Here is a 27,588-nt window from a genome sequence, read left to right as displayed (position 1 = left end):
GGCAAAACTAACTTAATCAAACATACTGAAACAACTCAAGGGAGAAGGTTAACCTGAAGCCCTACATGCTCCCTCAATCCCAAAAGAAGCACTTTGAGAGGAGCTGAAAAGATGCCTTAAATAGAGGACATTGCAGAGTCTGCCAGTAAACTGGAATGGCCTCATAGTTTTGTTTCCAAGCCCAGATAAAATTGTTAGATTCTGCAATGACTTTAAGAAACTAAGCAGTGTTTCTAAATTCAGTCATTATCCTATAAGGGTAGATGAACTGCGGTGGTGGTGCTGCGGTAGCGTTGTCGCCTCACAGTCAGACGTTGCCCGTTCGATTCTCAGTTAAAGCGTCTACTGTGTGACGACATGGCGTTCCTTCGTTGAAGGTTGTGCGTTAGGCCCGGCAAGCCAGCATGTAAAACTCTACTGCCAATCATTAGCGGACCGGAGTTCCGCTGTGGCGACCCCTAACCGGGAAAAGCCGAAAGACACACACACATCCTATAAGGGTAGATGACCCAAATGAACAGTTAAGGAAGGCTAGGATTTTACCTATCTGGATTTAATAAAGACTATTGGTAGATTTCCTTAAGGAAGCTAAAGATAAAACTGCCTTCTCTTCTCCTGACAACCTCTTCCCTTAAAGTGTTCTTCCCTTTGGCCTTCATTGTGCTCCGGCCACTTTCCACTGATTAATGGACAGGATCCTCAAACTCTGCACTGCAAATTTAGACAATGTAGTCATACATTTTAAAGACTGGGATTAAGAAATACTCTAAATTCAGTCTGTCTTAAACTCCCTAAAGCAGGCAGGACTCAATGTAAATGATCCTGAGAATAAAACTGGTATAATCGAAGTAAAGTATGGGAGCTGTGTAGTAGTATGAAGGAACTTTTTAATTTCCAAAGAAAAAGATGAGGCAGTAAAAACTGGCCAGTGCACAGACAAAAAAAATAGGCTATATCTTTTTTCAGCCAGTCTGGAAATAATAGAAAATTTGATGCCGCACTTTGTAACAGTTGCATGTCCTCTCACTAGTTTGATTAACAGGAAGATGCTTATGAAAGTTTAATTGACAATAAACACATGGACTCCTTTCCAGTTACTGAGGAACCTCTTATGCTCAGAACCCATGCTAACATTTCCTGATTTAACTGTACACTTCATAATAGCTGCATCGGTATAGTACTGTCCCAGTAGTTCGATGGAGAGGATTATCCCATATGTTACATAATTAGATAGTTGACCAATGCACAGGCCAAGTATTCTGCTATTGAATGTAAGTGCTTGACTAGGTTAAGTGAGCATTCAAATCCTTGAGGTGCTACCTACTTGGTAGGAAGTCTGTCCTCATACATGATCATGCTCTCATACAGTGGTCCTATCAGCAAAAGGGGAGCAATATGAAGTCATTTCTATGGGCCTTGTAATTGCAGTCCTTCAAAATTAAAGTAGTATATGGCCTGGTTCTATCCACCACAATGTGGATAGCCTGCAAAGGGTGTACAGACCAACCCAAGGACCAGAAACCAATTGTTTTAAGCTGAGTGGGTCAAATGTAATGTAGCCTGGTGGTTTTCACCAGTTAAGTATGTGAATTCGCTGGTGCAAATAGAAATTAAAATAATATTGCTTGTGTGTATACTCTGTATAAAAAATATTCCATTAACGGGGTACTAAAGGATGGCTGACAATTTGATTCAGATGTTAACAAAAGTGTATAAAAGAAGGGGGCTGTTAGCCCAAATCAGAGGTTACAGAAAGATCAGGGAAATCTGGAAGTGTTAAGAGAAAATTATCACACTTAGAAGGGACTGGAGGCCTAGTATAACAGCTCTGGAGAAGGGATATTTTCCAATGATTGTTTGCTAGAAAAAATACTTTGTTTATGATAAGATATATCAAAAGATAATTGGCTCAACAATTGGCTTAGAGGTGTCATTCTGATGGGGTATGGTATATATAAGCCTAATAAGAGATGGTAGACAGTACAGACTGCTTTGCCAGGATTGGGCTGCACCTCTACACCCCAAGGCTTTCATATATTGGGCAAAACAATGTCCACCCCATTGTGTCTTTTTAATGCAGATTCAGTCGCATAAAACATCAAACATAAGTAAACAGAATCAGGGTAAAATTAAGGTGCCGCTGCTCAGTGCTGGGAGCCTTAATACAAAACTCCACTCCTTACAAGCACCACTTACCCTGGACAATGAATATATATGCATCATCACTGAGACCTGAATCAAGACCAGTGAAAGCACTCCAACAGTGGAGGTCTTCGGTGCCTTACACTCTTGCAGGCTCACAACATTAAGTAGACACTAAAGGCAGAGGTGTCTCTACAGTCTTAAAAGACACTCTCACCTCCAGTCTCAGACAAGATAATGACTTGGAACTTGTCCATGTCCAACTTACTATAAACAAAACTCTTTATCACATTATTACTACCTACAGGACCCACTGTATGTCTCCCTTGACCCATACTTATCCAGTATGGAGTCCCTATACATTAAGCCAAATACAATTCTCCTATAAGGCTTTAACTATTCCACCATCACCTGGGATACTTATACATCCTCAAACAAGTATGCCCAGAGATTTCTGGATTTCATAAATACCACCTCCCTAGACAAGTTAATCCTAACTCCAATCAGGGAAGATAAAATACTGGACATGGTCCTTACCAATATGCAGCAGATCAGCTCCCTACCTATTGTAGGCTCCTATTTGGTCAAATCAGACCACAAGTCAGTCACATTCATCTTAAGACTGAAACCAGAATCATCCTCCAATACGTCAGTATTCAGAAACTAATCTAGTAAAACTGCGTGCTGATCTGGTAAAATTCAAAAGTCCCTTTCACCTTGACGATTATATTGCATATATAAAATCCTTTAATGCCAAGCTTTATGCATATGTAAATAGTTCCATAGAGTCACACTGTATCTCTTATAAATTAATGTAATATAAAATTCAAAAATAAACTCCTAGGTTAGAACCCTAATATAAAGAGGGTCTATAATAACAAAAAAATAATAATTTCATAGAAAAATAAATTCAACTCTCAATATGCCAAAAATTCTTTGGCTAAATTAAACAAAAGAGTCAGAATCCTGATCAGATATATAAAGCCAAATATGGGGTAAAGCAACCACCCAGCCTTCTTTCACTATGTTCAACATCTCAGAAGCAATGCTGAGCACTGCAGAGAACTAACAGTGAATGATACCACATACTCAGACCCAGGGTGTAGCCAATCTACTGCTGGGCATATTCAGCTCCAACTTCACCCCCTCTCCTTCAAATACCCAAATCTACCCTCCTCCTCCTCAAATCTTCCAAAAACAAGTTCTCAAGGCACTATGTAAGGCCAAAAATACTACTTCTGTGGGGCCAAATGACATACCAGACTGTCTACTGGCTAGCCTAAGACATGAATTGTCAGCCTCCATGCAGCGACCATCCAACATTAGCCTCAAAACAGGCTTTGAGCCAGAAGAATGGAGGACAGCAGCAGTCATTGCCTTGCACAAAGGTTGGGCTACAACAGACCCAGGTAGTTACAGACCCATAAGACTGAGAAGTCTCATCTATAAGGCAATGGAAAGGATCAGAATGAAACTAATAAAAAGGGATATAGGTAACATACAGACTTTCGACCCATCCTAGTTTTGATTCATGAAGGGCAGGTCCTGCCTACTTAGCCTGGTTGACTTCTTCACAAAAAGGCACTAATGCAATGGACAAGGGCAAATCAGTGCACACTGCCTATCTAGACTGTGCAAAGGTGACCAATACCATCCCACACTCAGGCATCATAGATAAACTCTCCCAGCTAAATGCTAGTCCCCATGTAACTCTCTTGGTAGCAAATTGTCTCACAAATAGGAAGCAAGGGTGGGCAGCTCTACTTCCTCCAAAAGACCCATCACTAGTGGAGTACCCCAGGGTTCATTCATGGAGCCACTTCTTTTTGGCATTTACTTCTTGAAGGTCAAAGCTACTGTTAAGAGGTTGTGGCTGATCAAGTTTGCAGATGACTGTAAAACCTAGTGTCATCATAATCTCCCCTGAGGACACCCTGATCCCACAAAAAGGCCTATCACAAACAGATAGTTGGTGCCAAAACCATGCACTGAAACTAATGCTAAGAAATATATAACTGCATCCTTCAGCAACCATGACCTCCTTTGTAACTATCACACTCCTGAAAACTGATACCATAGTTAGGGATCTGGGAATCTGTGTTGACAATGAACAGTTCTTTGATCACCATGGATCCATTATTGTAAGGATAGCACACCTTTTACTGAAGGGTATGGCATCCAGATCCAGGGACATAATTATTCCTCTGTATTTGGCACTCATTAGGCCATTCATTGAGTATAATATCCCTTTTGGTATGTCCTTGTCTGAACACTTGACACAAAATTACCACAATGCTTTCTCACTAAACAATCATGAGCCTAAATCAAAAAATCTATGTAGGCCATCTGAAAGCCTTGCCTCTCTTTTCAGTATCATATAGGATAATGACATATGACGTCTGGCTCATGTATAGAACCTCAACATAACCTGTTCTGTCAGACCTATTACACATTTGAAGGTCCAATGGTAACAGAAACACCTGCTCAAGGGACATCAGTTTGTACTGCAAGATTAAAAGAACATGCTGGAGGGACAGGTGTATATCACACAGAATACCACTTTTGTGGAACTGGCTTCCCCACCACATAAAGCGTTACACTCCTCTTACTGTACTGAAACATAACTTGCATGAATGGATGGGTAACCACAGATTAACCCCTGGTTTAGCACCAGTGGCCTTCATGGGTAGGGAAGCATGTAAGTACCTGACATATACTTATAGGTTCATAGGTTCATAGATGTGTACTAGGCTAATGGCCCTGGAGCCTTTACAAGCCTAGCCCATAGGATTACCCTAGCATCATGCCACCCAACCTTAGTTCCCAGTGTCTCTGTCAAGCAAAGACACTGGAGTGATCCACAGGGTGAATTTTCTATTTCCCATCCACTCATCAAGATTTCTTTTGAAGAGGGCCAGTGAGGTGCACTGCTTGTGAAGTGAATGTGAAGTCTATTCTATAGCATGGGCAGTCTCTGGGTTATGAACCTGTCCCTCCAGCTTGTTCTGTTGATTGTGGTAATGAGGTTGAGGTCTCTGAAGCATGTAGTGTGGAGGGATTGGGATTTCTTTAGATGTAGCATTTCTAACACAGCTGGGTCAGACATGGCTTTGCAAGTCAAACAGATATTGCCTCTAGGTAGGCGATATGAGACAGAGAATAGTTGGAGTTTTTTGAATCTGTCTATTATTTAAAGCCTAAGATCCTCTTTGTGAGGTATTTTTGTGGCCTCTCCAGTTGTTGTAGGTGTCTAGTGAGGTACATGCCAAATGGGGCATTGTACTCATTGATTGGCCTAATGAGGGAAGAGTAGAGGGAGACAATGACCTCTTTCTTCCTGGATGCAAAATCCTTAGTAATGAGATGTGTCACATAGAAGGACTTTCTGACCACAATGGCAATGTGGTGGTCAAAAGAGAGGTTGCTGTCAACCTGTGTTCTTTGGAGATTCATATTACAAAATATAAGGAGTGCTAATAATTATCATGGGAATGCAGGGCTGTGTTTCTTAAGATCCTCACAGATAATTAGCCTAATAAATACCCGTGAACCTCTGAACCTTGAAAAGACCTGAACCAGAGACTTTGTGTTTGTTAAAAGGTATTGTCATTTACTTTCTGTTACATACTACAGATCTTAAATTTTCTTTTTAGTGAAATCAGCCTTTTAAGTGCCATTGCGTGAATACAGCTGTTTTATATGACACTTTTTATCTGCTGCATTCATTTCTATAAATAAATATATATATTATATATATTTGTATGTATAGATACATAGATAGATGTAGATATAAAAAGATATGATTTGATCTCCATCAAACACAGAAAACATCAACAATGCTAATGTTGACCTTTAACAACATCAAAACATTGACACACTTCTGAGCATGCCCTCTGGATTTACCTTGGACCATGCAAACTAAAACACATGTTTTTGCAGGGGAGGGCTCCTCCATGCGGGGGCTACACACAACATCTTCCCTGCTAATTAATTTTTCCAACTTGAGATCAAACAATCCCCCTGGAACCAGCATAATTCCTTTCTCAGGAATTGGCAGTCTTGACAATTGCTGAGCATATGCTTTGTTGAAAAAAAATAGGTTGACTAAAACTCTAATCAACCAATGACAGTGTACCTATATGTGTGTGCATGCATATATGTATATCTATCTATATATATATATATATATATATATATATATATATATATATATATATATATATATATATATATATATACACACAGAGAGAGAGAGCTGTATAGACTTTCAATTTGATGAGTATGATGTATATTACCAATTATTTATTACCTTGAAAATTACTGCTTTTGCATAACTTTCTATATCAGGAAAGTTAATGCCACCAAGCTTCCAAGACCTAATGTGGTGACCTAATGCTACTCTAGGTTTGTTAGGATACCAGAAAAAGTTTAACAGAAGTTTATTATTTTTTAATTGTATCTGTTTGGGAGCATCAGGGATTTTATTAAATATATAACACTTTTAGAAATAAAACAATCTTTATTAACTGAAGTTGATCTTCAAAGGATATTGTTAGTTTATTCCATTTGGAAATTAGAATTGTTAGCTCCTGATAAACTTTTTGATAATTGGTATCGCTTGTATCCTCAAAAGATTTAGTAGTTGCTATTCCTAGATATGATAAAGTTTGAGAGTCATTCCCAATGGTGTCACTCTGTATTAATGTGTATTTGTTTATGACTATATATTTAGAATTTTGACTGTTGAAATGAAAGCCAGGGAGTTGTTAAAATATTTTTATGATTGTATTTAATTCTTTAATAGATTCCTCGGAATTTAAACTTGTTAACATTATATCATCTGCAAAAAACATTATTTTAGAATTATAATTGTCATTTATTTCTATTCCTTTAATTCTAGGATTATTTCTGATAGAAATTCCTAAAATTTCAAATGCTAATTCTAAATGCATGGGGAAGAGAGGACAAGTTTGCTTTGTTTTCCTATTTGTTTTAATTGATAACTTAGCATATGTTGTGTCCTCTTTATACATTTTCTTTAATAAAGATATAAGTTGGAGACTGTTTTTTTCCATGTTATTCTCTTCTTGTTTCTTCCTACACTGCATTTTCTGTTTGTGGAGTTTGTGCTTTCACTTTCTTCAAGAGTTTATTTGTTTAACTTTTGGATGTGTTTGACTGTTCCTTACCAGGCAATGTACTTATATTTGAATTTTTAGTGCTTTTATTAAGTTTTATGTTTAAATTATTATTATTAATTATGCTAAAATTATTTTAAGATATGTCACAGTTCAGATTCCTGTATTGTTCTCTTTCTTTTATTACTTTTGCACGCAAACTTAGTAATGTATTGCATTTGGAGTGTCCATTTGTAGTGATTGTTGTTGGAGTATTTCTGTGTTTGATCATTTTCCTGCTAAATGACTTCATGATGGTGCTAGTTTGCTGAATTTTGAAGTCTGTGAGGGGGTAGAGATCTGTGACTGAATGTTTTGTCTAGGTGACTTGCATTAGCTTTCTTCCATGCATTGAACAAATCTGATATACAGGTATCTTGCAATGAGTTTGATTATTCCCCCACCACACACACACACACACACACGTGCATGCACGCATGCGCGCACACACACACACACACACACACACACACACACACACACACACACATATATACTTAGATTTATACATGCATACATATATGTATGTGTGTATGTATATAATTTATACTTACAGATAGATTCATAGATATATATATATATATATATATATATATATATATATATATATATATAAAATTTATACTTATAGTTTTATACATACCTATAATTTATATAATAATTTATAGATTTATATATTCCTATAATTTATATAATAATTTCTTTTCTAGGAAAAATCATGCATTTTGGACCTATGTGATATAGTCAGGCTCCCTGTTCCTTTTATTGTACTCATATTCTGAATTAAAAGTTACCAGCTAACTCTGCAATGTACATAACAAAGTTCAAAAGCAAGAAATATGAAACAATTAATACGATTATTGAAATTGTTGTACAGACAGAGCAGTATCAAAGCTGTGTTCATCACTTTAAATTCATTAATAAACTGACAGACTGTATATGTTGTAAAAAGTACAGTGCATGGCAGTACAGTGCAGTATTATGTGTAGTTAATGCATTAAATACAGTAATCACTCTGCCTTTCTACGTCTTTTGATGTGGTAGGGCTTATCTGTTATCCATTGTTTGGGAAAAGTACAGATTTTATGCTCCTGATTTGTACATAATCAGAATTTACCATAACAAATGTATCTGTTTTTTCCTAGACTATACCTTATGTTGCTCACATTCCTGGTGGACTTAGCCCCAAGAAGACAATCATTGTGAGAGGAAACATTCCTTATGGAGCTACTGGGTATGACTCTCATCACACTGTGGTACTGTAGTGCGAGGGTATGTGTTTGTGTGTGTGAGTGTGTGTGTGTGTGTTTGTAGTAGTGCATACGTTGGCAGGGAGGATGCTTAACACAGTTATTCAGACACATATAAATCAGTCACCATGAACCTTTGCTTCAGGTGATTCCTGCATGCCTCTGGCCTCTGGATCTTTACTTATCTCAATAGTATTACTAGAACCCAACACTGAAGCACTCTTAGAGCTTTGAACTAATGTCTCTGAATTTCTTCTATATTCTTGTATATATCAGATAAGGATGCTGTTAAATTATTAAACATTCACAGACTTAATCCTTGTAACACTAATTACAAAAAAGTTTACAACTAGTATTTTTAAATCTTCAAAAAATGTTGAGCTACATGAAAATATCTTAATACTGAAAAATACTGCCTACCATAAAGTCAAAGCTTTTGGAAAATCTATTGCAGTAAACATAAGTAAATCTCATAAAATAATCTGCATACCTCTCAACTGTCCACATATTTGTAGAATATCCATATTTTTGCCTCATATTTTTGGTTTTCTGGCAAATCATTGAAGCGTGAAGTCACTAAATAATAGTAAATACTAGCAGACATTTGAGTTTCCAATTTCATATCCTTCAGAAAACACAAAATAATGCAAAACCTGTTATTATAGCAACTATTTAAGTTTATACACATAAGTGATATTTAAAAGTCTGTCCCTAGTTTTGGGCCTTTGTTCCCCCATTATTTTTGGCTTTGTCCAGATTTCTTGCTCTGAGAGGTTGAAAGGTATAAAGCCTAAGTAGAACATGGTTACTGGTACTCCATTGTTAAGCTTGCCTGTAACACAGTCATAAAACTGGATCATGTTTCACTGACAGTTCCTTCAAGCAATCAACCTATGTTGACTACTGTTCCAGAACTGGAAACTGTTGTCCTCTAAAATCCTATTAGCTTTCCTCACAGAATTTGCTCTATGACTTTCCCAGTTACTGTTGATACGCTAGCTGACCTATACTTCACCATACTGTTTCTGTCCCACTCCCATCACCTGTATAAGGGTACCACACCTGATGTCTTACAGTGCTTTGGCACTTCTATAGTAGCCAATAATCTGTTAAGATTTCTCTTAGAGGTCTACTAATGCACTGACCAGATTTCTGAGAACCTTTGGATATAACCAATCTGCTACCTGTAAACTGAATTTTATTAGTTCTGAAAACTCTATTTAACGTAAACCTGTGCTTGGTACAACTGAAAAATATTCCATCTTCATCAGAACATTACCCATGCCAAAAAAAAATCATAATAAATACATTCTTAAGAATATTCTTAAAACTTTTAAATTTATAAAATTAAATAGGGATTAAACTTAACATGTGGCTTTTAATAACACCTATTCCAGGGCTTCCTTAAAGACTTGGATATTTTACAAGTCTCTCCTAATCTAATATACCCCAGTATCCTATTTAATAGGGCACTGATGTTTAAGAAAACAAAGAACTCAGAAATACCCTATGACTGTCTTGAGACATCCATGTATTAAGAGATGAAGAAACTTTTACTTAAATTCTCTATCACACAAAGTACAATAGGACTAACCTTGTTCCCAGAAACTTGTTAATGCAATGCATTTTGCAGTCCCACACTTCAGAAACGTTATTAGTAAAACACATGCAATTATGGGCAAATTGTTCAGTAAAAATAAATAGCAACACATTATTAAAAAGAATCATGTTATTCTATCAAAAAAAATATTTAAAAAAGTACCCCTAAGTGGGACTGCTGACATTTCTGAGTCCCGGTGACACCCTGGAAGGTATTATAATTATTTAAGATGGAGATTCCCTGAGTCCCTGCTGAATCCCCAAGAATAATATTTGTGACTTTCTGAACAGTAAAACTTTAAGTGCAAAGATGGAGGCACATGTGTATTAATTCTGAGAATGGAGTATCTCACAGCACAGGCAATATTCTATCAATATAATGTTGGAAGTTAGTATACATAATTAGCTAGGCATGGCCATCAGTGGGTAATGGAAGCAAATCCTCCTGGGAAAATGCTTTAAAACAGCAAGTTTCAAAATTCACTTTTTGTCATAATTTCTTATTAATTTTCAAAGTATTCAGACTTGTAGTAGTAAATCTATAATTTCTGCTAGGAATCCGATTCCCCAAAATGTGGGATTGTGAGACACCTCTCCCTCTAATAATACTTGACGTTCACACAGGCAGAAATCAAATTTCAGCAAGACTGGATGGTTGTGGAGACAAATTCCATTGAAATGAGAGTAACACTGGTAAAACTGGTCAGTCCAAACAACTTCAAGGACTTCAGCCTCCTAATTAAAAATGTTGTCAAGTGATAGAAGATATGATCCCGACTACACGCTCCAGAGATCTAAACCTTGCCATCACAATAAACAAAACATACTGATGGAGTTATGAGTTGACCCAGAGACTCCCCAGACTCTGGAATAGATTGCATACATGTAGAAGTAAGAGTGCCTCCTCCTCCTCTTCAAAAAGGAACATGATGATGATTGGGAGAGAAAATTCACCGGGGGGATCGGATCACGTCCTGCTAGACAGGGGGTCAGGGGAGTAAATAAATGTGTGAGAGAAAATAGCCAGGGAATTGTTATGGCTAGGCTTGTATAGGCCCTAGGGCTGATAGCCTAGTACCAACCTATGAACCTATGAACCTATAAACTAGCTACCTTACCACATGTAGAGCTATATCAAGGTGGAGTAAGAAAAGCCCCATGCCACAAAAGAAGGCAGTATCCGACATTCTCTTGTCTTTCTCCAGCTGAGGAAATAGCTTCTGAAACTCTTATCTGTTAATTTTTGTATGAGTATATTGTTAATTTTGATTCAAAGCTGAATTCTAGTGACTATCTGTCTCATACTATCAGAGAAAGAAAACATTAAAATGACTGATAGCCTCTAACTCTGTGCAATAAGCCTCAGGTCCCTATATCACTATACAAATACAAAATAAATAAAAACACAGTTTGAATGAACTAAAATGAAATTTTTTGAGCCACTAAAATGAACAATAAGCACTTTTGCCTGCTAGACTATTTACTTGAGCTGTAGCCATCTTCAGCTAAGTGTTCAAGCCAGAGTGATAGTGCTTCTTAACTGTATTTTTAATTGAACAGTGCCAAGCTCAAGTTGCTGTCAAAATAGTTTCAGTACAAAGTAAACTCAGACTCCTAAGCTCAAAAATGTGATGCACTTGTCAGACTGGTTGTGATAGGATATGTGGAGGTGCAGGGTCAGTCTCAAGTGGGGTGTAGGGTATGGGAGATGTACAAGAAATAGTAGAGGTCATGGGAACTAATTTTGGCACCTGAATTTGGAAAGAAAAGAAAATTGTGGCTTGGTCTGGATAGACAGGCTGTGAGCATTCAGTGAGGTGTTACTCCTATACCCCACTTCAGTTTTCCCACCTACCCTATGGGATTGCTTTCCTTGTTCAATCCTGGTACCTAAGCCACCTTAAACCTCCAAGATGAGCTAATGTTTTCCTGAGTTTACTCCCTATCAGTGCTCTTCCATGCAGTCTGTGTACTAGGCTTGTTCATTAACCTTCTCTCAATAAACATCCAATACTACCCCATGCCACTCTCCACCATGTTCCTTGCTTCCATCCTGTTTGATTTTCAGTCTTATTGGCTAGTTTATCAAAATTCATGACATGCCCAAACCCTGATAACACAGCTACCTATATAGAATTATTCACAAAAACCCTGTACCAACATGTAAATGGCTGCATTGATGCTGATGTACCTAGCAGACGTAAGCCCAAATCTAACACCAAAAACAAAGCCTGCTGATGGAATCCTTACGTTAACAGCGTATATAACAAAAGTAAAAACGTCATGGCCAAAGCCAGAAAGAACAACTATCAAGAGCTCTTTGATTCAACTAAACAAGATACTAAGTGGTCTAATAAAGTCCAACAAGGCCAATTACGAGGTCAGAATAACCACCCAGGCTAAGGACAATCATAAGGCCTTCCTCAACCATGAAAGGAATATTAAAAGTAACACTCAGTAGTGTGCAGAACTGGTAGTAAATGGTACAATGTTCATTGACCAGGGTGACATAGCAAATCTACTGGCTGATAAATTTAGCTCTAACTTCACCCCCACTCCCCATACTATATCCTATGAAAACGCTTCTAACATATCCTCCTTAACTATCAAGAGGGTACATTCCCTGGAAATGCTCACTAAAGCCAAAAAACACTGGTTTAATGGTCCCCAGCAATATCCCCAGTTACCTCCTATAGCCTAAAACATGACCTAGCAGGATCACTTAAAACACTCTTCAGCTACAGTCTCAAAACAAGTTACATGCCAGGTGAATGGAGGGATGCAACCATCATCCCTCTTCATAAGGGTGGACCATCAATTGACATCTGGAACTGCAGACCCATAAGTCTGACAAGTCTAATATACAAAGCCATATAACGAATTATCATGGAAATGATCAACAAGGACATTGACTACCTACAGATACTGGAGTCATCCCAGTTTGGCTTTGTTAAGGGAATGCCTTGCCTACTCAATGTGGTAGTCTTTTTTGAGAGGGTCACCAAGGCTATGGATGAGGTGAAAAAGTTGCATACAACCTACCTTGACCTGGCCAAGGCATTCATTACAATACTTCACTCAGTTATTAAACTTTCAGAGCTAGGCATAAATCCATACATAGCTCTGTTTATTGCTGGCTCGCTCACAGATAGAACCCAAGAAGTCAAGATCAGTGAGACCACCTCCAGCAGGAGACTAAACACCAGCAGAGTACTCTAGGGTTCCATGTTGGTCCCACTCCTGTTTGGCATCTACTCATTGGAAGTCAAGGCTAGCATCAGAGGCCTCTGGCTCACTAAGTTTCAAATGATTGCAGTTTGGGATCTATCACAGATTCTCTCCATGACACTGGCATCCTACAGGTGGGTCTAACACAAACAATTTACTGGTGCCAAAGCCACAGATTAAAACTCAACGTAAAGAAATGCATTGTAGTGTCCTTTGGGAAATTGTTCACCCACAATAATTACTCCATCGATAAAACACCCTTATAAGTTGACCCAGTAGTTAGGATTCAGGAACATATGAAGACAGTAATCTGGCCTTCGACCAACATGTAGCCAAGATTGTAAGAAAATCATTCTGTCGCCCAACTCAAAAGCAAGAGTATGGCTTTCAGGTACAAGGAAGTTATACTACCACTCTACTCTTCCTTTATGTGTACAGTTCCCCCTATGGCATGTACATAACCAGGCATTTGAAACAGTTGGAATGCCCTCAAAGGTTTATCACCTGGAGAATCCAGGTTATGAATACCATGTCCTACACAGATCGTCTTAATGCCCTGTCTCTGTATTCAGTCTCTTACAGGTTACTGAGGGGCGATCTATGCCTGGCATATAAGGCATTCTCACATCTGGCTCTGATGGATCTCTTGCACAGCCACAAAAGAAACAGCTGCAGAAATAGTAGATCCAAGGATCTGAACTTTGCCTGTGGCACAAGTAGAACATACTGAAGAGACCGATATGTGTATCAAAATATCCTCGCACCATGGAATAAGCTTACCATTTAAGTGAAACAGAGTTCATCCCTGAGTCTACTCAAACAAAACCTTGAAAATTGGATAAGAAATTTCAAATTTATCCCTGGCCTGGCCCTCATGTCTCTGATGGGCAGAAGTTGACAGTAAGTGAATTAACCCCCAAGTAGCATACCCCCCCAGATAACCCTTAGCTACCTCTCTTTATATGTGTCAAAGGTACTTGGGGACAAAACTGGGTAGGGTTGCATGGCTAGGCTTATTAAGACCCTAGCATTCACTAGCCTGATATGAACCTATGAACGTATTATGAGACTTTAAATATACAAACATATATATGCTGCTATTGTTTGCCCATTTTGCGAGGGTTTGCAGCTTTTTGTATTTATCCTCTTTTCACCTGATTTACTTACTTAGTTGGCACTTTGTGATATTAATTCAGTTTAATACAGACTGTGTACTTTCAAATCCCAGCAGCTGATGGGAGTTTGTTGTTATAAACATGATTTTGTTCACTAAGGCTCCTTCTTGTCATTCACATCATGCCCTCCACACAAACCTACACAATTTTTGCAACACGCATAAAGAGTCCACTCTCTCAGCCATTTGATCTGTGAAGCCTAGCACCTAAGAAAAAGCTCATAGTTTTCCCCACACTGACCAATCCACAGAATTTATTTTCCAAATTCAGATGCCAGAATCAGTGCCAATGGCATCTACCATTACTCACTAATTTCCCACCCTCCATCCCCCTTTAGACTGACCCTGACACCCCTCCCTTACCCCATCACAACATGACTGTCCGACAAGTGCATCACACTTTTGAGGTTAGGGGTTGGAAGTTACTTTGTATTGAAACTTTTGGACTGAAACTTAAGTTTAGCACTGTTCAGTTGAGAAACACAGTTAAAAAACACTTAGTTTGGCATTAACATTGATCTAAAGAAAGCTGCAGCTCTTGAAAATAGTTCAGTAGGAGAAAGCACTTATCTTTCACTTTAGTGGCTCAATAAAGTTTTATTTATTTATTTTTATTTTATTTTACATTTGTTTACCGGGCTAGTCTAACTGGATACATGTCCATTTTCAGTAGAGGCCCGGGGAGATAAGCTCCTAGGTAAGACAATGAATTTAACACAATTCTATCTACGGATATAGAAGACAAATAAAATCTATTTACAGTGCCAATTACAGGTTATCATAGTAAAAAAAAAAATAACAGTGTAGAATACAGGCATAACAAAGGATGCAGTTAAAATCCCAAAATTTACAGTGTAGAATACAGTCATAGCAAATGAAAGTAATATAGATTAGGTGTTCTAGTGATAGTTAGTAGAACTAGTTTTATAAGGAAGAAGTTTTTTTAGATGAGTAGATGGGATGTGAAGATCAGAGTATTTAGTGACCCTTGAGCTAGTCAGGTTTAGAGCATGGGCATAGCCAGTGAGTTTTGAGATGCACTTTCAGATTGTTTTTGAAACAGGAAAGTGAGGGAAGTGTGGAGAGTTAGTTTGGTAGGATATTCCAGGCTTTTCCAACTATATTAGAAAAGAGTGAGTCACCAGCCTTGTTGTTTGTTTTAGTAGTATGTGCTAGGAGTTTCTGAGAAAACCTTAAGGAATCTAGGTTTTTATAGGGAGTGATTAGTGTGGAAAGAATAGGTGTTTTGGAAGGTGTGTAAAGGGTTTTGTGAGCTATAGTTAGTTGATGATATTTAATTAGATTTTGTAGTTCAAGCCATCCTAGCTGTTTTAAATTAAGGCAGTGATGGGTTCTAAATGGGTTACCTGTTGCAAATCTGGCGATGTTATTGTAGGAAATTTCCAGTTTGCTGAGATTATTTTTAGATAGTTTAGTAAAAATAGGTGAGGCATATAGAAGAGGAGAGATTAGATGAGTGTGTGCTATTGTGGTTCGAGATGAAGGTAGGAGAAATGATTTTATCCTATATAGAGAGCCTAACTTTTTGTTGACAGTTTTCATAGTATTGTTTATATGGATATCAAAGTTTAGATTATTGTCAATGGTGACTCCTAATAGTTTGGTGGTAGGTTCAGGGGATATAATAGTTTTATTGGTAGAGTTAACTGAGAAATCCAATGGGGATTTTCTAGTAGGAGAGAAAAGGAGAGGTTTAGTCTTTTGGGGTTTAAGAGAAGGCATCTATGTGTGAACCATTGCTCAACTGTGTTAAAGACTTGTTGGGTAAGGTAGAGAAGTTCAGAAGAGGAGGGGGCTGAGCATATCAGTGTGGAGTCATCTGCATATTGTATGCATGTGGCTTGGAGGATGGCAAGGTGAAGGTCATTGATGAAAATGGAAAAAAGTAGAGGTCCAAGGATGGATCCTTGGGGGACACCAAGGTTGACTGGCAAGTGAGTAGAGAGAGACTTGTGCCATAGTACGGCCTGTTGTCTTTTGTCAAGGTAAGACTGGAACCACTTTATGGAGGATGTATCAAGTGACAGGGATTTTAGTATTGTGATGAGAATTTGGTGATTTACCATGTTAAAAGCTTTAGAAAGGTCAATAAATAGGGCAGAAGAGAGTTTGTTTAGATTGTTGTGTTTGTTGATACTATCTGTGAAGGAAAGAAGGGCAGTAGTGGTGCTATGTGAAGGTCTAAAACCATGCTGACAGTTGGCTAGTAAATTATTTTGTGTTAGATGGTGAAGTAGTTGTCTGTGAATGCATTTTTCCATGATCTTTGCCAGAGGTGAGAGGAGGGCAATGGGATGATAGTTGGAGAGTTCAGTGGATTGCCCACCTTTGAGGAGCGGGATAATATGGGAAATTTTCCATAAAGTAGGGATATAACTTTCGGTAATAGTTCTATTGATCAGGATAGATATTGGATAGGCAATAGCTTTAGCGGCTAGTTGTAGGAATTCAGCAGGTAGTTGGTCTGCTGAGGGAGAGCATGGTTTCAATTTCTGAAGAAGGGTTAGTATATATGATGTTGGGATGGGTTGAAAGTGAAAAGAAGGGGGAGAGGTTGCTTTATTAGTAGGTAAAGTAAAGTTGTTAGGTGAGAGCTGACTAGCTAGTGTTTGTATAGTGTCAGTGAAAAAGGTATTAAAATCATTGGCTACATTTATTGGTGTTTTGTGTTCAGTGTTTTGAGGGTTAGGAGTGGTGGGTTGACCTGGATGAAGTAGTTGGTTGATACTAGACCAAAATTTCTTTGGCTTGTTTTGACTGGCTTGTTGGGATAGGAGGTAGTAGTTTTTTTGTCAGATATTATAGCTTTTTTAGTTTGGCTTCTTAGTTGTCTAAAGGTTTGTTGATGTATAGGGTTTTGAGTTTTTCTCCATTTTGCCCAATGTTTGTTTCTAGCATTGATTTTTTGTTTGGTTTCTTTAGAGAGCCATGGAGCATGTTTGTTTTTAGCTCTAATTTGTCTGGTAGGGGCATGGTGGTTCAGGATGGCAAGGAAGTTGGAGTTAAAGTAACTAACGGCTTCATCTAAAGGTAGGTTTTGTAAGGGTGACCAGTTACATGCTTTTAGTTCCATTTGGAAAAGTTCAGGGTTAAAGTTCTTTTTAGATCTGATGTTTTTAATGGATGTTGGAGAGGGAAAGTTGGTTTTATGTCTGATGATATAGGTAAGAGAGTGGTCACTTAAATCATTAGGGAGAGTTCCTGAGTCATAAGCATGAGGAAGATGGTTAATGAGAATCCAGTCTAATAAGCTAGATTTCTTGTTGGATTTATTTATCCTGGTAGGGGAGGTAATGATTTGGGAATACCCATATAGGTTTATATGGCTTGAGGGGAGGTTGCTGCAGAAGCAGGTCCAGTCAATATTTGTGTCACCTAGAATGATGGTTTCTTGAGGCAGGTTATGGGATAGCCAGCAAAGTATATTTTCCATGGTTGCTATGTTATTACCAGGAGGTAGATATATACAAATGATATAGATGGATTTGGCATTGTTAATAAGAAGTTTGGAGATAAGAATTTCTGCATTGGAGTCTAGAGGTGGTTTGCAGTTATGAGTGGTTAATTGTAAGCTAGGTTTATATAGGATAGCAACTCCTCCACCTTTTTTGGAAGTTCGGTCTAGTCTTAGGATATTATATCCAGGTGGGATGATCTCATTGTCTTTGGCTGTAGGTTTTAACCAAGTTTCTGTTAAGCAGAGTATATCAAAGGAGTAGATTTCAGTTAGGGCTTGGAGTTGAGTTACTTTATTGTTTATACTGCGTATATTAAGATGAGCAATAAAAAGGGAGTTAGATTGTTTGAAAAAGGCTTGGGTAGGACATATTTTGGAGTTGAGGGGAGAAAAAGGAGTAGTTGGGGGCCCTGGGTTAGGGTGGATGTCACCATCCTTTAAAGAGAGTAGTAGGTTTAGATAGTATAGGTTATGGATTCTACTCTAATGAGATAGATATTTCCTGGGGTTTAGGTTGTTGTATTTTGTGTGTTGTGTTCTATGATATTTAGGAAGTATGTAGTTAGATGAGAATGTTATATTAGCATGTGTAAATTGTAGATGTGAGTTTGGAGAGATGGTTTCTTTCTTGGGATAGTTTTGGATTGGGTCTAGTGGGTTTTCAAAGAAGGTGAATATATGGGTGAGGATTAAAGGAGGTAGTAGTGAGATTGTTAGTAAGAGTGTGATAAAGGGTGGGATGTGTTGATTCTTCATTTTATGAAATGATACTGGCTATTTGATGGTAGAAGCTTGAAATGTATTGGGAGGAGATGGGAGAGTGGGTAGTGTCTGTTGTGGATGGAAGGAGAAGTGAAAGGGTAATATTAGTAGAAATAGGTAACAGGAGAGTGTGTAGGGTGAAAGGATAGAGAGAAGAGTGTTTATGAAGAGGAAATGTAAGAACACGAGGTATGATAGGATTGAAGTGGGGAAAGGAAGATATGTGTTTGGAGAGTGATGGGAGAGGTAGGGGTGTGGTTGGGGGTAAGTGGAGGAGGAAGAGGTGTGGTTTAGGAAGTATAAAGGTAGGGCCCTTGGGGGTGGGTGGGAATTGGGGGTAGGGAGGGGAGTGGAGTGAGCCCGCAGGGCGAACGGAGCAGGTAGAAACAGATACTGAAACAGTCAAAGAAAAACAATCAGCTAGACTGAGTCTAGTGGTAGAATGGAGTAGAAATAGGGCTAAGGGAGTCTCTAGTCAGGAGGTTAGAGGTGGAAAGGAAAAACAAAGGAGAGAGAACTGGAGAGGTGTCAGTGGGCAGTAGAAATGAAGGAAGAAAAAAGTAACAGCTAAGTAGCACTTCGGGGACTGCTGAAGTTCAGAGCTGGGGAAAGGAGGTAAAAAAGAGAGAAAAAAAAGGGGGGAGTAGTAAAATATCTGGAGATAGGGCAACACCTAGTGGACGATTCTAGTATTGCAGGCTAGATTGGGAGTGAGTAAGAAAGGTAGCCTACAATAGGAGAGTGAGTAAAAGCGATAAAACAGGAGGGTATCTAAACAGGTAGGAGGGATAGATAGAAAAGGTAATGTATGGGGGAAAAGCAAAGGCTGCTGGCTATCCTAGCTCAGGCCTAGGTATACATATATTTTGGCACAGTCAAAAGTAAGTATTTCTTGTAGGAATTATTCAGCAGACATACTTTACTGTTATCCTTGATAAGGGATTGTTGGCTTGATATGCAAGGAGGTGACCCACTGATATGTGGAGAGGGTTCTTAGCTTCCTGCCAACTAGCTCTAGAAGCCCTAGGTGGGTAGAGTTACTTAGGAGGCAAGAGAGACAAGATAGGGGGTAAGAGACATATAAAAAAAAGCAAGATAGAACTTCACAAAATATTAGTATTCAAAGCCTGCTACAATTCTTGCAGTATCTAATGTACATTACAAAAATCCATGATGCATAGTGAGATTAACAGTCATACACAGGGACATAACAGCTGGTTAGCAGTAATACATAATTAAGACTTTGGTAGCAGCACTAAGATTATTGTTATATCAAATATATTGATATAAACAGCAGTTAAAAAAAATAAAAACAAAATCTGTTCCAATTATCATCAGCAGCTAATCTAATGAAGTCAGACTAGGTAAGTACAAGTAGGGACTTTGCAGACAGCAATAAACACATTATAGAGCTGTAGATAACAGCCAGTAAATATTGAAAACAGATTAAAGCAATTCTGTTCTATTCAGCAACAGTAGTGAATAGAAGTACATCTGAGAATGTAAATGAATTTAGAGCCTTGCCAGCAGCAATATAAGACAAGTTTAAAAAATAACAAATAAACAGCCCTTTTTATTAGTACTGTTGGAAGGGGTACATTTAGTTTATTTTAAGTTCATCCAAACCTTGCTTTTATTTATTCTTATCTTATTCTCTCTTAATATTAGCCACTCAGAAGAAACCCATGCATACAATATGTATTATGTTCTGTCCCAGACATGAATTCAGAAAGTCTCTATGAATAATTTATTTGAATGTCTTCCGTAATCATCTATCCATATTCTACAAGTCTTGCTGAGATAGGGAAAGAACATCCTGAAAGGTTATTTTATATTCCGTCAAACTTTAAGTCCATTAGGAAGATTTGAGGAATCCAGACAACAATGGAGCTCAGACAGATTTTCAGGAGATGTGTGCATCCACTCATTGGACCAAAAGGTTACAGAAAAATATGAGATCATATACAACTTAAACAAGCATCGTTTGTGCCCTCTTCATCAACAGAGTATTTTGATGAAATAATGTGATGAAAATGGGAGAATGGCCATAAAATCATATTTGAAGGTGTATATATACAGACAGAGATAGATAAAGATACAGATATAGATATACATAGAAACATAGATATAGATATATATATATATATATATATAGATATAGATATAGATATAGATATAGATATAGATATAGATATAGATAGAAACATAGATATAGATATATAGATATAGATATAGATATAGATATAGATATAGATATAGATATAGATATAGATATAGATATAGATATAGATGTAGATGCCAGACATTCTGTCAAACAGCAGTTTGCTCCAAAGTATGACCAGCTGATGAAGCTTATGGAGTGGACTCTTTGTCAAGTGTATTTTATGTTTAATGGATTAAGATCGATGGCTTTTTTTCAGTATATGGGTTGACACGTGCCCATGAGCGAGTGCTTGTGTGTTATGGTTAGAGTAAGGGTAAGTGAGGGAATAGATTTTTTTTTATCTGTTTCTGTGATTGTTTCCTGGTTAGGGTTAGAGTAAGAGTTATGGAAAGGGACAGATTTAGTGATGCATGTGTATTTGTACATTAGTGTTAGATTAATGGTTAGGTTAAGGTATAAATGTAGTCTTGTGAATGCTTAATGGCCCTTATGTATGTCCAAAGTGTCTTGTGCAGTGGTACTGTTAAGGAATGTTTGTTTTTTTTTTTTTTTTTTTGTGTAAATTAATGTGCAGGGTTAGGGTTTCTCGAAATATGTCAAATAGTCACTTATCGCTAAAAGCCCATATTTCCTTAAAGCCTTGTTTGCTAGCATTAAACAGAATCAGGTACAAGTATGGATATCGGGTGCTGGTGATATGCTAATAGATGCAAAGATTCATAAAGTGTTACTAGGTTAATGACCTGGAGGCCTTTTTAAGCCTAGCCAAGCTGAAAGAATAATGATGTCCTGTATCCAAATAGGACATTGAGGATCAGGCATTTATAAGCTACCTCTGTCCATAAGAAACATTGGTGCCAGACCTGGTGTAAATTTTCTGTTCCCTATCCATTGGTTTAGGTTGCGCTTAAACTGGGAACTCAGCTTCACATGGATGGGAAGCCTGTTCTATAGGAGGGGCAGTCTCTGGGAAACATATCTGTCTCTCCAGCATGGTCTATTTAAGTCACAGACAAAAATTCAGGTCTTTAGGCCTTGTATTTCTGGTACTATTTGACTTAAGAATATGTAGGAGATTCATAAGTATGGGGTTTGTGGATGCCTTGTAAGTCAGGCATAGATCAGGGAAAGGGCTTTAAGGTACTCTGCATAAGGCAGATTTGTTATGCCTTGCATTGTTTTTGTAAGAAACCCCTAAGGTCACTCTAGTTGCTGCATATGCCTGTTCAGGTACACACCAAAGAGAACATTGTACTCTATGATTGATCTGATAAGGGTAGAGTACAGTGGGATAATGACCTCTTTAAATCCAGATGCCATGACCTTACTTATAAGTAGCACAACATAAAAGGATTTCCTCACCACTGTGGTCATGTGGTGGTTGAAGGTAAGGCTACTGTCTGTGTGCAAACCCATATTGCTGACCATTGGGCTGACTCATGAGAGATGTATGTGGTAACTGTACCTTAGCACTGTGGAATGGAATGTTGTACATACATTATCTAAAAAATGATTGGAACACAGCCTACTAGCTTGGCACATGCCATTATATTGTTTATTTTTCATTTTGTAGTTTCCACATCAACTTCAAGGCTGGATACTCCAATGACATTGCTTTGCATATTAACCCTCGATTCAATGAGCAAGCAGTGGTGAGAAACAGTTTAATCGGTGGCTGCTGGGGAAGTGAAGAGAGAGGTCTGTCATACAATCCTTTCCAGCCTGGACAGTTCTTTGATGTAAGTATTTTTATGTTTATTGCACAATATGAATTTCTGACCCTGTGTATGATTCGACTTGAATTATATCACATATAAAGAACTAAAAAGTAGTTGAGAATCATTATATAACTTCCTGCAGAATTACTTTTGGGATAATTTCCCCTTCTTTTGCTGTTTTACTTGCATTATGTACCATATAAAAGTGACGCTTAGCACCAGGTCTGTTATTTCCTGCCACCATATCACTGGAATTTGATCTTAGAGTACAGAACAGAGTCAGTGCTGACCTCCACTCCTTATCATCCGCCAAACAGGAAGTGTTTTTTGACTGCTCTACCTAGATGTGCAGAAGAATAATTAGTCTGGCATAGGCAAAGAGATACAAAGAAACACTTGAGCAGTAAGGCCTTGAGACAGTGGTCTCCTTACTTGTACACATACTTCAGGGATGAGACACTTAAGCCCATGGAAAGACTAAGCATTGCCAAGAAATGCATAACAGTATCCTTTGGGAAGTCATCCATCCCTGGTAACTATCATATTGACAACACACTCCTTAGAGCTGACCCAGCAGTCAGGGACTCGGGGATACACCCATAGATAGTCATCTAGCCTTTGATCATCACGTGTCTACAGTGGTGAGGAAATTACTCTATGTTGCGCAACTTATAAACAAAGGTCTGTCATCTAAATCCAAGGAAGTCATTGCTCTACTGTATTCAACATACAACATGTGACTTATTTGGCAGTAGGTATACCAGTAAGGAGCCCATTGTCTCAAGACCTTATATATGTTTGTATATGTACCTTATACATATATATGTATGTGTATACACACACACACACACACACACACACACACACACACACACACACACTATATCCAACTGGACTAATGTTTCACCCAAACGTCCTAGTCTTAGATCCAGTGTGTGGTTATTTCTTGCCAGTGAGCCTAAGACTCATTTCCTAGGGATAACCCAGACAGCCAGCAGTATGCTGATGTCATCTTTTACAATAGTAATTCTCCTCTTGGCCTAATGCATCCATCTCACTGTTTGTATTTGTTGAACCTTTTACCTTTCCCTGGGGGGAAGGTATACTTCAGTGAAGCATCAAGCATTCTTGCCATTCCAGACCAATTTTACTATCAAAATCATTTATCTCTTTGAATCTCTCATGCCCAACTTTCTCATACTCTTCAGTCACTTATGAGTTCTGTCATATATGGGACCACCTTTCCGAGGTACATTCCCTCCCACAGATCTTGTATCCCAGTACCTTCATGTCCCAATCCCTAGTACCGCTGTACAAGATCTCAGTGGTCCTGCCATATTCACCCCAGAAGCAATGCTGCTAGTAGGAACAGGTTCCCAGGCAACTTTTACTGATCAAAAACACTGTTTTCCAGTGCCACTAAACTATTCTTAACCTAACTCATTGGAAATTTCATATGCCCCCTTAACCACACTGTCTCATCCATTCAGCTTTATTTCTAATCAACATGTTTTGTCTGTCTTTGAAGGAGGATAGCCATAAGGCATGGGTCTCTCCCTTAGCTCCTTTACTCTTTTAGAGCTGGTTACTGCCTTGATTAAGACACAGTCCTGCAATTTAACTTTTAAAGATCACTTTTTATATATCCCCAAACTGAAGCCCTGTTTTGCATTCTGTGGTTTCCTCTCCCAGTTCTCTTTCCGTTCCTGTCACTCCAAACCCCATGTGTTTTGATGTAATTGTTACATTCCTGACTCTTGTCTTTCTAGACTTAAATTAAATGACAGACTGGTAAGACTCCACAAACAGCTGCTAACATCTGAACTTCCTAGCATAAATCTTCCTATTTCATTCTTACAGCTTTAGGCTTTTAGGCTTTTATACCATCTCCTTTCTAAATGGCTATATAGATTGTAATATGAGGTCTCTTTTTTTTTCCCTTTTAACAATTGCCACAAACAGGCTTTATTCCTTCCAGGTATTATTTTAATCTAAATTTTACAAGGACTTCTCCTATTCCCAGCTGATTCCCCAGCACTAAGCATGCAAGGTCAGCATTTCCTACCCCTGCCTTGAGAATCTCAACCTTATTTTGATCTGGTGCTCCATCATAGCTACTTGACCCTGTATCCTGCTGCCTCCCTGGCTTCACTTCCTTCTGACTTCACATTCCTCCTTAACTTTCACTGCCCTTCACTCACTAATTGTGCTGCCCTATCCCCATCCACTAGCTTGGCCATCACCTTCCTTCATCCTGTTCTACAATACATTTTTACTAGTTTTTGAAGGTACTCTGTTACCCTGATTGCTGTCCACCACCTACCAAAGAACCTCATTTCCAGATATACCAAGTGCCCCCACCACCTCTCTCAATGACCTTCTTTATCCAACTGTATTTTGATCCCCTCCACCCCAGCCCCTCTCCCCACAGGGGTGGATTTAATTTCATGTGTCAGTGCTTCTGTTTCTCTGACTAGTATTTACCTACCCAGCACACACTCTTTGTCTCAGACCTCTTTGTCAGTAGACCACCCAGAGCTATAATTTAGCTCCGTCTGTGAACGACATTATTCTTTGGTCTTCTCCACAAACATGCACAATGCACATCCATGTGCCGGCTACTTTCCCATCTAACCCTTCCTATCCTTGGTAGCAGCTTCTGTTTTTCATCAGTTTCAAAGTCCCCCCTCACCATTTCAAACCCCAGCATGGTCTGGGGTCCTAATCCTCTTTAGTTAGGCCCACGGTCTGTAACCCATCAACACAGATTATAAAACAAATCCATGCCCTCTTTTTTTTTTACTGCCACTATCAGACATACTTTTCCACTCTGTGCCTTGTTAGCTTTCTGCGCCCTATTCTCTTTCGTCTGAAGTGATCATAGTGAAAGCCCATTTTAAAAATACCTTTATTGCAGGGAAAAATAAGAAAACATTGCAGCTACCTGTCAGAGTATCAGAAACGGCCAGTAATGGGAAACACTCATAATCCATACTTGTAAAGAAGTGGCATTTTTATTTTGCACAAATACATGTCATAATATATTCATTAACATAATCTTCACAGTTGTGCTTCAGTCTGGATGTTAAATGTTATGTAGTAACAAAGAATGTATGAAAAGCCTCACTCTGTGAGAGAATGAATCAGTTCAGAATTTTAGATAGCAGTGTACATACAAAAAAGATACAAAGACTGAGCCAATGAACCAAGACTCCAGCTCTGCTGAGACGGATGTACTTTTCAGGAATTTTCTTTTACCATTGTTTCTGCTGGAGACTACTGGATGGGAGGAATGGCCCTCATAAGTTTTTATTCATTAACTGAATCCTGAAGATTCCAGTAAATATAACATAAAACCATTTATTTATTTTTTTCTCCCCAGTGACTTCAGATACTTTAAAATGAGATGTAAGATATGTTCTTTTCACGTTTTTTTTTTTTTTCAAGTTTTGCTCTTCTTGTGTGGTGTCTGTAGGGTCTAATATATGTTCTTTGCATTGTTTTTGCAATTTTGTTTTGATGTAGTGTGTTGCAAGAAGCAATCCCTGTGGAGAAGAATATTTCAAAAAACTCACTATGTGCATATCTTGTCCCTTCCTGTGTACAGTGGGGAGTGTGAATTTGTCTTTAGCTGCTGTTGTCCAGTCTCGTAGTTGGTATATATAATTAGCAGGAGGTCAGTAGGGCTTGATCTCCTGCAAAAAACATGATTTTTTTCCTTATGATTCTTGATCCTTTTGGATTGACGTTTAGCCATTTGATGTATTTGTACCTCAATATTTCGAAGTACATGCATATCTATGTGTATACATATCTATCTATCTATCTATCTATCTATCTATCTATCTATCTATCTATCTATCTATCTATATATGTGTGTGTGTGTGTGTGTGTGTGTGTGTGTGTGTGTGTGTGTGTGTGTGCATCATACCTGCAGTTTTCACTGTTGCCCCCTGTATATTCATGTTGACTACTACATGCATCAGAATATAAAATAATTTTTCTTCTCTTTTGTCTAGTTATCGATTCGCTCTGGTAATGGTCGTTTCAAGGTGTTTGTGAATGGACAACATGCATTTGACTATGTCCATCGTCTGCATAGCTTACAGCAGATTGACTTAATGGAAATTGGTGGGGATGTGTCCATTTCCTATATACAGCTCTGAAAAACATATGTGAAATATAGCAGCCAGTTCCAAATCGGACAGTGTATCAAAACAAGTTCAGTTCTTAAGATAATAATATAGTCATCGTATAGGGATTAACTTCCCATCTGAGGATTTGTCTTTTGAATTGTGCTTTTGTTTAACTGTAAATGGCCAGTCTCTGTTAAACTTTGTTGCTGCAGCACTGAAAGACTTCAGTAATGAAGTTACTAATGTGAACCTTGTCCCTGTCAATAAAAGAATTCATCTGCTATACACCAAATTTGTCATTGTTATCTGTAACAAAACTGTTGTCACCATTGTTATAACAAGCAATTAAAGAGAGCAGTACACTTACATGAGGAAAAGACAAGCACTTAAAAGACAGCTCCACCTGGAAACTAAGAAACAAACATACATATTTTATTATATATTGTTATTTTTTTCTGTAGACACTCCTCTGCATCATTTCAGGTGGTGTGAATTATAGTCTTAAATGGCTTAATGTGGCTACCATTCTGATGTGATTTTGTTTTTCAATTTGTCCCTTTTTTGTCTCATAATACACATTATTTTCCCATAAGAGCACACATCAACCACATTATTTCATACTATTGCTATGCATTTACATATATTTACACTGCTGTAAACCACTAGCTAATTATACAATAGTGTCAGCGTTTCTGTTTCTCTAACTAGCATTTAGCACAGGAAATTTTAAGGGTATGAGATGTTAGCAGACTTCTTTCTG

The 27,588-nt window shown here is 38.1% G+C and overlaps 1 protein-coding gene across 1 annotated transcript in view; it reads left to right on the top strand.

Moving 5' to 3' along the window:
- The window catches only part of LOC122797878 (galectin-4-like), a 143,004-nt gene extending 115,895 nt beyond the window's left edge, over positions 1–27,109 (top strand). Inside the window, exons 8-10 of the mRNA XM_044066814.1 lie at positions 8,465–8,553; positions 22,548–22,713; positions 26,712–27,109. Of these exons, the coding sequence (XP_043922749.1) occupies positions 8,465–8,553; positions 22,548–22,713; positions 26,712–26,858 (402 nt within the window). The 3' untranslated portion in view covers positions 26,859–27,109. The remainder of the gene's footprint in view (positions 1–8,464; positions 8,554–22,547; positions 22,714–26,711) is intronic.
- Positions 27,110–27,588: the final 479 nt, after the last annotated feature.

The sequence above is a fragment of the Protopterus annectens genome, chromosome 1.part0, assembly GCF_019279795.1.
Source record: "Protopterus annectens isolate FY-2018-M chromosome 1.part0, PAN1.0, whole genome shotgun sequence".
NCBI lineage: Eukaryota > Metazoa > Chordata > Ceratodontiformes > Protopteridae > Protopterus > Protopterus annectens.
Note: the sequence above shows the minus strand (reverse complement) of the source record. Positions and strands in the feature narration are given on the sequence as shown.